General features: G+C 43.0%; 1 protein-coding gene across 1 annotated transcript; it reads left to right on the top strand.

The window, feature by feature from the left end:
* The first annotated feature begins 2,088 nt into the window (after positions 1-2,088).
* LOC135552144 (GTP-binding protein Rit1-like) lies at positions 2,089-11,892 on the top strand. The gene is given in 7 exon segments (XM_064983584.1): positions 2,089-2,378; positions 4,310-4,396; positions 5,249-5,305; positions 6,807-6,880; positions 8,126-8,270; positions 8,273-8,316; positions 10,365-11,892. Coding segments are annotated over 6 exon segments (633 nt in total). The 5' UTR covers positions 2,089-2,378; positions 4,310-4,314; the 3' UTR covers positions 10,596-11,892.
* Position 11,893: the final 1 nt, after the last annotated feature.

Below are 11,893 nucleotides of genomic sequence, written 5' to 3'. Positions count from 1 at the left end.
GGCTGCTGGTGTACCCAAGAGCAAGACAGTTAACTCCAAATTGTCCCAATCCAGGGATTCTGCACCGTGACTGACAATGTGCCTCTTAACAACAAAGTACTATCTTTATTCTATTATAATAAACTTAAAATATAATCAATTGTGTCTTAGTAGGCCTATTAGTTGGTTATGTAAGTGAGGACTTGGTGGACTGGATATTCTTTAGGTTAGGTTTTACTTGTTCCAGTGTGCTGGTAAGGGCACAGATGACAGACAGGTAGGATTCCAGTTGAGGTGATTTAATAACGCTGAAGATGCACAGGCATGGAACAGAACCGTACAGTGCATTCAGGATGTATTCAAACTCCTTGACTTTTCACACATTTGGTTACGTTACAGCCTTGAGCCTTTTTGGGTATGATACTACAAGCTTGGCAGACCTGTATTTGGGGAGTTTCTCCCATTCTTCTCTGCAGATCCTCTCAAGCGCTGTCAGGTTGGATGGGGAGCATCGCTGCACAGCTATTTTCAGGTCTCTCCAGAGATGTTCGATCTGGTTTAAGTTCGGGCTCTGGCTGGGCCATTCAAGGACATTCAGAGACTTGTCACGAAGCCACTCCTGCGTTCTCTTGGCTGTGTGCTTAGGGTTGTTGTCCCGTTGGAAGGTGAACCCAGTGTGAGGTCCTGAGTGCGCTGGAACAAGTTCTCTGTACTTTGCTCCATTTTTCTTTCCCTCGATCCTGACTAGTCTCCCAATCCCTGCCGCTGAAAAACATCCCCAGAGCATGATGCTGCCACCACGATGTTTCACCGTTGGGATGGTGCCAGGTTTCCTCCAGACGTGACGCTTGGCATTCAGGCCAAAAGGCCAAAGAGTTCAGTCTAGGTTTCATCAGACCAGAGAATCTTGTTTCTCATGGTCTGAGAGTCCTTTCGGTGCCTTTTGGCAAACTCCAAGCGAGCTATCATGTGCCTTTTACTGAGGAGTGGCTTCCGTCTGGCCACTCTACCATAAAGGCCTGATTGGTGGAGTGCTGCAGAAATGGTTGTCCTTCTGGAAGGTTCTCCCATCTCCACAGAGGAACTCTGGAGCTCTGTCAGAGTGACCATCGGGTTCTTGGTTACCTCCCTGTCCAAGGCTCTTCTATTGCTCAGTTTGGCCGGACGGCCTGCTCTCGGAAGAGTGTTGGTGGTTCCAAACTTCTTCCATTTACGAATGATGGAGGCCACTGTGTTCTTGGGGACCTTCAATGTTGCAGAAATGTTTTGGTATCTTTCCCAAGATCTGTGCCTCTACATAATCCTGTCTTGGCGCTCCACGGACAATTCTTTCAGCCTCATGGCTTGGTTTTTGCCCTGACATGCAATGTCAACTGTGGGACCTTATATAGACAGGTGTGTACCCTTCCAAATCGAATTTACCACAGGTTGACTCCAATCAAATTGTAGAAACATCTCAAGGATGATCAATGGAAACGGGACGCACCTGAGCTCAATTTCGAGTCTCATAGAAAAAGGTATGGGTACTTATGTAAATAAGGTATTTCGTTTTTTTTTTCTTCTCGAAAAACCTCATTACGTCATTTACGTAAAACACACAATAACGTTACTCAAATTGACTGGCCAGCTCGGCAAAAAATATGATTTGTTCAGGTACAGACTCCCACTTTTTTCTGTACATTTTTGATTGAGGCATGTTGATTGATGTAAGTTCTGTTCAAGATCAAACATTCATGACCAACTATATTCATTGCGTTTGGCTCGTCGAACCCGTACTACTGCTGATGCAGCAGTCAGCCAACAATGATTTCCTGGTCTGCTGCTGACGTCACTCACAATGCACTTTTGCAGCCAGGCACGTGTGTTGTGACAGTGTGACAGAGAAAATCATTTTTGTGTAATTTAGAGGGAAAACGTGTGCATTTTAGCGTTTGAGTCACGTTTTAAAAGTTGCTAAAATTTGCAAATATATTTTTTAAAGTAGCTAAATTTGTTGCTAGGTGCTGTTTGAAAAAAAAAGTTACCAGGGTAGTCTGAAAAGTTGCTAAATCTAGCAACAAAATTGATTAGTTGTCATCACTGCTCGAGATCACCCAGCATGCTCTGCTCAACTTCTAAGGTGGGCGGAGCTACAGCTCTGATATGATGAACTAACGTTACTGATATGATTAACTACACATATTTCACAGCCTTTTTGACTTTTCAAGGTCACTTCTAACTCTACTGAAAAGTCACAGCCACTGACCCGACGGGAGGTGGGATCCTGTGACGTGGTTTTCAGACTGCTGGCGTTGTTTACAGTTAGTGAGGATTTTGTAGCATGACTTATCAAACGTCAAGCACTAAATGGCCATAAAAGTCATTTCGGAAATTATGAAGAAAGAAGCTCTGTGACACAGGTGAGTCGCTCATTTCTATTCGTGTATGCATGAAGTCAGTTGGCTCTTTTATGTTTGCAAATGTTCGATCATTTGCTTTCGTCGTAGTCGGCAATATACATCTTTCTCACTGAACTCGTTCCTTTAATTACATGAAACAATGTGTGCAATGTTCGATTGAACACTGATCTGCACAAAGGCTAACAAATTCATGCAACTTGTTTTACGTTCATCAATGATCGACTTGTAGCCTACACTTTGTTCTTCAAATAATCTTACATTTTAAGTTTAGAAAAAGGTAGAGTAATTTGTTTTTCCTAATCCTATGACAACTAACGTTACAGCCACACAATTCAGTCTGCTACTTTACCAGTCTTTTGAAGGTTCGCTATTGTCCTTTTAAAAATATTTTTGTTGTTGTTTATCCTGTTTCAAAGTAGCCAATACATTATATTAAATAGTTGTTGTATTTTAGTGAATTTTTGCAACGGATGCAGTTTTCACTGCGACTTCGTCAGATTCAATGATTTAGAAAATATTTTTATATTTTCGTCCGCTGAAACGTAGCCGACTCACTGTTTGTAACGTTAGGCTATAACAACGTGACAGTAGTGCAATAGGTAGTTTAGGTAGCCTCTACAAATAATAATGACACCCCCTAACTGTGGACGTTGAATAAGGCTAGCACAGAGTCGATATGTTTAATCGGCATTTCAATAAAACTTCCGAGGCCTGAGCTATCTGAAGCCTGGAGACTCCCTTGAATCTTGAATCATAGAGCCTGTGTCGGCTCGGCAATATACTACAATACCATCCACTCCTTTGTGTTTTTGGATCTACCAAAGATATGTTTTGATGCAATTTTGGGGACATGGGGTCAGTCATGCGTTGAAGTTCAGACCTCCTATTTTACATAAAACCAGGCAAAAAAAAACGTAGCTACTCTCAAGCGGATATGAACATCTATTTTTAACCACCCAAGTTATGTCTGTTCTATCTGCCTCTGTCCTGACAACAATGAACCGGCTTTGTCAAACATCGTCTCTGCATTCCATCATTGAGAGAATGTGATCACTTCATAATGACTACCATTAGTAGCCTAGGCCCTAATGACAAGTAGCTGTCTGCTTATGTAGGTCTCTTTGTCAAGGATAAATATATAATTTGTTCTGACAATTAAATACGTTTTTAATATAGTCTGGTGTTGTAAAAAATGTTATTTAAATCATGCTATTTTGGGTTAGAGAACGGGAAGGCTAGGTGATAACAATAATAGTTGTGATGACATTGCCTGGGTTTGTGGTGGTCAACATTCGCCTTGCACTTAGAAATCACATGATTGCTGTCAAGTCGATAGTTGGTTCCTCTTTCCGCATGAGTTCTACTAGCTGCTGCATACACCAATCTAATAAACTGGAGAGCCATCTGACTCTTTTATAAGTCAATCTACACACACTCCAAATGGGTCTGAGGCGATGACAATAGTGGCCTATTCATATGAGTTGAATAGTTTTTTTGTTTGTTTTTCAAGGGTGGCAAAGTAGACTAGAATGTTGGCTGTAAAGCTCTACTTCTGTCCCTGAAACCACTCTCTCTTTCACCTCTGTCTCGTCGCTATTCTTTAGATCTACTGTGTGGTTGACTGACCCGACTTTCGACAGTGAATGGATATTGATGTTGAAGTTTGCCTGTGTGTGGTGTATCTCGTTCTCTCTTTCGAATCTCTTGTCATTAGCTTTAGCGCTTGACACATGACAGCAAGATTGCACATTAGCATGTGTGGATTCATGTTTGTGTGTTAGTCACTTTCAACTCTGTAAAATCTCTTTCATAGTTCTATTCGTTAGTCCTGGGCTTAATAAACTGGGACCAAGAATTATTATTATGTGTGTGTGTCTGTTTTTAAAGGGTATATGTGTATTACTCACAGCCTCTTATCTCTCTGTTCATAGTGTAAATGGAGTCATTGCGAGGCTCCGGGGGCCTCTCCCGCGAGTACAAACTGGTGATGTTGGGAGAGGGGGGAGTGGGGAAGAGCGGTGAGTACACACACTCATAATCCACTCATAATTACACTTAACTGCACTCCACCTCACTCTTACTTAGTGCATGTCTTTTCTTCTGTCTTGTGGTCTGTTTGTTTGTACATATTATGTCTGACTGGCTATTCTTCTTCACCTCATTACTTCTCCTAATGCTGTAATGCCGCCTTGTCTTTTCTGTGTTTCTCTGACACACCCTCCAAGTGCAGTCAGATAGTCAGGGTTCTCTTCTCGTAAGCATGGGCGTTGGCCGCCTTCTACGGCAGTCTGGGGTGCCGTTTCGGTGCCTGTCGTCAGGAAGACGTGTCAGTGCCTAGCAACCCCCCCCCCTTTCTTGGCTACTGTTGCCATGGAGACTGGCAGAGTTCACCTGGTATAGGTACACAGAAAAGTAGTAAAAACATCGGCGAGAGGGAGGATTTGGAGGGATAGCGGGAGAGATGGGTCGTTAAAAACATCTGTGCCTGCTTTCGCCATGGAAACTAGAGTGGGCGTACACTGATGCTGCAGAGGCGGAGATACTGTGTGTTTCTGTGTAAGCTGCAGGGTGTGTTTATCTATGCGTGTGAACCACTACCCGCCTGGAGGGAGAAAAATGAGACAAAGGAGAGATGAAGTGTGTGTGTGTGTGATGCAACCTGCATTATGTAATAAATTCTCCTGCATTGACTTCGTAATCCCTTTATCTCTCCATCCCTCTTCCGCTCTGTCTTTCGATCTGCTGTAGTTTGTTTCTGATTTCTCCTCTTTGGTTTATTGATGCAGTGCCTGTGCAGCTTTGTGACAATGTAATTGCCCCCCACCCCAAATAGCTTGTGAAAATTTAAAACTCTCTCTCTTTCTCCTCAGCCATTATAATGCAGTTTATCAGCCACAGGTTCCCTGAAGACCATGACCCCACCATAGGTGAGAGAGTGCTTGGTATCTGATCAAACTAACGCCGCTCATATTTGGTCAAATTTGGCCTGCTTTAACCGCACCAAAAACAGCTACGACAAATCAGTGATCATGTTGTATTTTGAATCAATCATTAATTAATTATATATATATATATATAACACAGTTTAATGGGTACACCTCCCCATTCATGAAAATGGATTGCTCCTATGGAGAGTGAGTCACCTGGCAGTGGCTTGCTATATTAAGCAGGGATCGAGGCTGTTCTATTGAACATTAGAATGGGCAAAACGAGTGACCTAAGACACTTTGAGAGGTATGTTCATCACGGGCAGGCACTCCGGATCCAGTGTCTCAGAAACGGCCGCCCTCCTGGGCTTTTCACACACGACGGTGTCTAGTGTTTCCCCAGAATGGTGAGACAAACAAACAAACCTCCAGTCAGCGGCAATTCTTGTGGGCGAAAACAGCTCGTTTATGAGAGGTCGAAGAAGAATGGCAAGAATCGTGCAAGCTAACAGGCGGGCCACAAACGGACAAATAACGGCAGAGTACAACAGTAGTGTGCAGAACGGCATCTTGGAGCGCACAACTCGTTGATCCTTATCACGGATGGGCTGGGCTGTTGTAGCAGACGAGCACACAGAGTTCCACTCATATCAGCTAAAAATAAGAAGTGGTCACACGATCGCCAACACTGGCCAATTGAGGAGTGGAAAAACATCACCTGGTCCGACAAATCCCAATTCCTGTTGCGTCCCAGTTCCTGATGGCATAGTCAGGATTTGGCATAAGCAGCACAAGTCCATGGACCCATCCTGCCTGGTGTCAACGGTACAGGCTGGTGGCGGTGCTGTACCGCCGTCCAATCTGCAGTAACTGCATGATGCCATCGCGTCAGCATAGACCAACATCCCTGTGGAATTTATCTGACTTGTAAAATCCATGCCCCGAAGAATTCAGGCTGTTCCGGGGGCAAAGGGGGATCCGACCTGGTACTAGACGGGTGTACCTGCAGTTATATTCATAACTGTACTTTACCTTTCAGTCGGTCACTCTGCATAACATACTATGGGTACAATCACACCCCAACCCGGGTCAGAGGGTAACAAACGGCAACCAAAGCACACACAGGTTCCACCGGCTTCAAAATGGGCTTACAGAAGCCACCTTTTTCACTAAAACTTACCTGAGATGCATGAACTGTCAGTGCCCCATATAGGGAAACAGAACCTACTGCATCTTGGCTATGCGCACTGACACGCTGCCACGACAGCCCAAGTCCATAGACCCCAACAGTTCCAAGAACAATACTTGCCTCGCTAGCCTGAAATGTCAGAACTCGTACAAGGAACCGCAAGTCCCAAACAACAGAACACCTGTCGTAACTTGGTAAAGCGCATCCGCTCGCTGCATAGCATCGGCCAGATTCGATGAACCACGGCTTATGACATGTAACTACACAATCATCCTGTATAGGCATTAAAATACCACTCAATGTCTCTCCCAGAGGATGCATACAAGACACAGATCCGCATCGACGATGAACCTGCCAACCTGGACATACTGGACACAGCAGGACAGGTACACTTCCTCACAAAGACCTTCTGTATAAGTGTCACGTCTCCACCTCTTTTGGCTGCGTCTCATTCTCAATAGTCTAATATGGCTTCCTCCTCTCCTTCATCAACTGAGCTGTAAACATAGGATAGGTGAAAGCAATATTTAAAAAACACCTGGGAAAGACTGGGAATTTGCTTTCATCGGTCTAGTTCTTTTGCATCAGTTCAAATAGAGGAGAGGAAAGCCTCTCCCTCTATCTCAATGCTCACTTTCCTTTAAATCAACCCTTTCCGACGGTCTTTCCCTGTCTCTCAATTCCATTCAATCAGTCTTATTAGGATGATAACTTATCATTGATAAGTAATTATCTTTACATTGCCAAAGCAAACCCAGAGGAACACATTTCACTCTGTCGCATCTCCCCTTCACCGTCATAACATCTGCATCCTTATTCTTCTCAACTTTCTTTTAAGCGTCGCTCACTCCCATCTACTCCCTTTCTTTTTCCACAAACGTACATCATTTCTGTCTCTCACCCGCTCCGCACGAAGGCGTCTCTCCCTGTCTCTCTGACTCATCCATAGACACGTATGGTTCACTTATTATATTAGTCATTTTCCATATATGGTCATGTACATGTTCTTTAATATATGCCCGTGACTGGGTTTGTTTGTACCATACCAAAGTTAGGGAAGTGTCCATACAGAGAATTACAGTCCACTGTCCACACAGTCCACTGTCTCAAGTGACCCTTAAATTCTGAGTCATCCAAATTCTAATCTTTTTTTTTCTGTGGGTTTCCATGTTGTTCCTCCAGTAGCTTGTAGGAAAGACAGACAAATGGTGATGGATTTTCTTGATGCTCTCAGGCATACACACACATACCAGTATGTGTGTGTGTGTGGGGGGGGTGTCTTCTATCCTTGTGGGGACCTAAAATCCCCCAACAACAAGCAATATTCTCCCTTGTAAGGATATTTCCCACATCCCCATGAGGGTAAAGGCTATTTTAAGCTTAGGGGTTAGGTTTAGGGTTACAATTAGGGTTAGGTGTTAGGTTTAGGTTAGGGAAAATAGGATTTTGAATGGAAATACATTTTAGGTCCCCGTGAGGATAGAATAACAAAGTGTGTGTGTGTGGCACAGGGATATATAATGTTATCTAAGTATTTTGCTGTGATGCTTTCTGTATCAGTCCTTAACCACTCTCTCTTACCCCCTCCCTCCCTCCCTCCCTCGCATACATTCACACACGCCCCTTTCCAGGCGGAGTTCACAGCCATGCGGGACCAGTACATGCGGGCTGGCGAGGGCTTCATCATCTCCTACTCCATCACAGATAGGCGGAGCTTACAGGAGGCGCGCCAGTTCAAGCAGCTCATTGACCGTGTGCGCCGCACCGCCAACACCCCGTGGTACTGGTGGGCAACAAGTCTGACCTGACTCATCTACGACAGGTGAGAAGTCAGGGAAAGGAGGGAGGGGGAAAGGGACGCCCATTGGTAGTCTTGGCACTACAGTATGTTTTGCCCGCTATCTGGCTGCATTAAATTCCTACCGCTGTTCAAAATGCCTGTCTTTATATATTTACTGGAAGATCTACAGATTGCCTGTCTGACTGGTATAGTATAGTAGATTTACCAAGGAGACAGGGAATCTGTATATTCAAACATTTACCGTAACATATACAGTGCCTTCAGAAAGTATTTATACTCCTTGCTTTATTCCACATTTTGTTGTTACAGCCTGAATATTTAATCCCCTTGTATATATTTTTTTCTCTCTCACCCGTCTACACATAATACCGCATAATGACAAAGTTAAAATGTTTTAGAAATACAGTATCTAATTTACATAAGTAGTCACACTCCTGAGTCAATACTTTGTAGAAGCACCTTTGGCAACAGTTACAACTGTGAGTCTTTCTGGGTAAGTTTCCAAGAGTTTTCCACACCTGGATTGTACAGCATTTGCCCATTTATTCTTTTAAAAGGGGAATTCATCTTCCAGTGCCTGGTGGAAAGCAGGCTGGACTAGGTTTTACTCCAGGCATACCCATAACATGATGCAGCCACCACTATGCTTGAAAATATGGAGAGTGGTACTCAGTAATGTATTGGATTGGATTTGCCGCAAACATAACAATTTGTATTCATGACAAAAAGTGAATTGCTTTGCCACATTTTCTTGCAGTATTACTTTAGTGCCTTGTTGCATTTAAAAAATATATTTTGTATTCTGTACAGGTTTCCTTCTTTTCACTCCGTCAATTAGGTTAGTATTGTGGAGTAACTACAATGTTGTTGATCCATCCTCAGTTTTCTCCTATCACAGCCTTTCAATTCTATAACTGTTTTAAAGTCACCATTGGCCTCATGGTGAAATCCCAGAGGTTTCCTTCCTCTCCGACAACTGAGTTAGAAAGGACGCCTGTCTTTGTAGTGACTGGGTGTAAAAAAATTACAGGCCTCATCTTTTTAAGTGGGAGAAATTGCACAATTGGTGGCTGACTAAATACTTTTTTGCCTCACTGTAGTTGTCTGGGGTACAGAGATGAGGTAGTTATTAAAAATTCACGTTAAATACTATTATTGCACACATGAAACCTATGTCACTTGTTATTAGAATTTGTACTCCTGAACTTATTTAGACTTGCTATTTTTATTTGATTTATTTAACCTTTTATTTAACTAGGCAAGTCAGTTAAGAACAAACTCTTATTTACAATGATGGCCTACCAAAAGTTTAAAGACCTGTGGGGACCGGTGCTGGGATTAATTTATTTTTGAATAACACATAAATATAGGACAAAACACACCACGACAAGAGAGACAACACAACAGTACATAGAGAGACACATAAGACAACAACATAGCAACGCAGCAACACATGACAACACAGCATGGTAGCAACATGACAACATGGTAGCAGCACAAAACATGGTACAAACATTATTGGCCACAGATAACAGAACAAAGCGCAAGAAGGTAGAAGACGACAATACATCACGCAAAGCAGCCATAACACATGGGTTGTCATTTTTTTATTAATTTGTAAACATTTTGAAAAACATAATTCCACTTTGACATTATGGTGTATTGTGTGTAGGCCAGTGGAAAAAAAAACATCTAAATTTCATCCATTTTAAATTCAGGCTGTAACACAACAAAATGTGGAAAAATTCTACGGGTCTGAATACTTTCTGAAGGGACTGTATATCATGACTCTATTTGGTAACGAATACTGTATATACCAGAGGAGGCTGGTAGGAGGAGCTAAAGGAGGATGGGCTCATTGTAATGGCTGGAATGGATAGGTGGAACGAAGTCAACCATGTGGTTCACATATGTTTGATACATTCCATTTATTCCATTCCAGCCATTACAATGAGCCCATCCTCCTATAGCTCCTCCCACCAGCCGCCACTGGTATATACCAATTATCGTCTCTGTTGGTTTTATCTGTATATTGGCTTTGAACATGCTGCTTCCCTCTGCTGCACTAGGTGTCAGTAGAGGAAGGGAAGGAACTGGCCCGGGAGTTCCAGTGTCCCTTCTTCGAGACCTCAGCGGCATTTCGCTACTACATCGACGAGGTATTTGCCGCCCTGGTCCGCCAGATTCGCCAGCGCGAGGCAGAATCTGTCCGCGGCAGCGAGAGGAAAACCAGGAGGAGCCAGTCGTTCTGGAGCCGCATGCGCTCCACCTTCCACAAGAAACAGCACTCTGAGCACTGAGAGAGACACTCTGTGAGATATGACAGTCCTCCAGTGGTACCCTTACAGCCCCAATTCCTAGTTCCAACTCCCCCGAGGAGACCAATGACTCTTATCCGAGTTAGATTGAGTGTTTGCAATGGGCAATTAAACTAAAAATCATTTCTGAAGATATGAGTCTTCTGTGCGCTTTAGAGAATGCAGGAACTGTGCTGATGTACCGTATGTTCATTGTGCTGAAAATTGAGTCTGGTTTTTAACGACAGCCGACGTTAACATTTTAGTCCAATCCAATGAAACCAATTGACTGTAGTGTTGTATATTTTAAATGCTGAGACACTGTGGAGTTGGCCTGAAGTTACATCACTGGAGAGCCAGTGAGGAGATGTTTAGGTGAAACTGTACCTCACAGGGAGCGGTAGGAGGGGGCCTGAAGAGAGAGAGATTATGGGGAATTGGAGAGGGGCAGGGAGCAAAGACTAGGCTGTGCAGAATATTCAGACGGTCACACAGTAGGTAAAGTGGCATACGTGCTGAGGAGTGAACTCCAAAGTTTGATTTTAAAGGTGGTTGGTTGGGAAATACAAAGGGATATGAGACTTTAAAGATTAAAGGGAGGGTCCCAATGGATGTGGTTTATCTTGCCAGCCAATGAAAGAGAAGGATGAAAATAATTAAAAGATTGTAATATAGAAATTGATGATAACAAAGACATTCTGATAGCATTCACTGTGCATTTAGGTTCCTCCTTTTCAATTGAAAAGCTATCAATTGATTATTGCTTAGAGTTTGTGGGTATATTTTGAGTGGGTATATTTTGAGTGTGAACTGAGTTGCAGGGGATATTTAATACACAGGTGATGTTGACAAGGCATTACTATGCAGCATTGCCTAATATGGTCCACTGATCTATACTTGACCCGAACAGGCTGATAGTTGACTTGGGCAATATGTCGATCACATCCAAATGAGAAATCACTGGATTTAAAAACATTTTTAGAATGGAATTGGATGGGCGTAGCTGGCATTTTGATTTTTCTTTGCCTACAACAGGGTTTAATTGTCTTCATATAGTGTTTCAGCGACTAGAGACGATGCCAAGTACAATACCTCTCTAGAGTGATACACACTCACTCCTTTATTACTCCCTGACCTGTAGTGCACCGGTTGTGCTCTTATTTCAGCCCTCTGTTGATCTGGTAGTGCCACATATGGTATATGTTTTGTTTGTTTTATTCCTGTCTTGATCATGATTGTTTTCTTAATTTATTTTCTATTAACACGCTATAATAAAATGGCCTGCCATTTTTTCCATTTGC

The sequence above is a fragment of the Oncorhynchus masou genome, chromosome 13, assembly GCF_036934945.1.
Source record: "Oncorhynchus masou masou isolate Uvic2021 chromosome 13, UVic_Omas_1.1, whole genome shotgun sequence".
NCBI classification, from domain to species: domain Eukaryota; kingdom Metazoa; phylum Chordata; class Actinopteri; order Salmoniformes; family Salmonidae; genus Oncorhynchus; species Oncorhynchus masou.
This window is presented reverse-complemented; position numbering and strand designations above follow the sequence as displayed.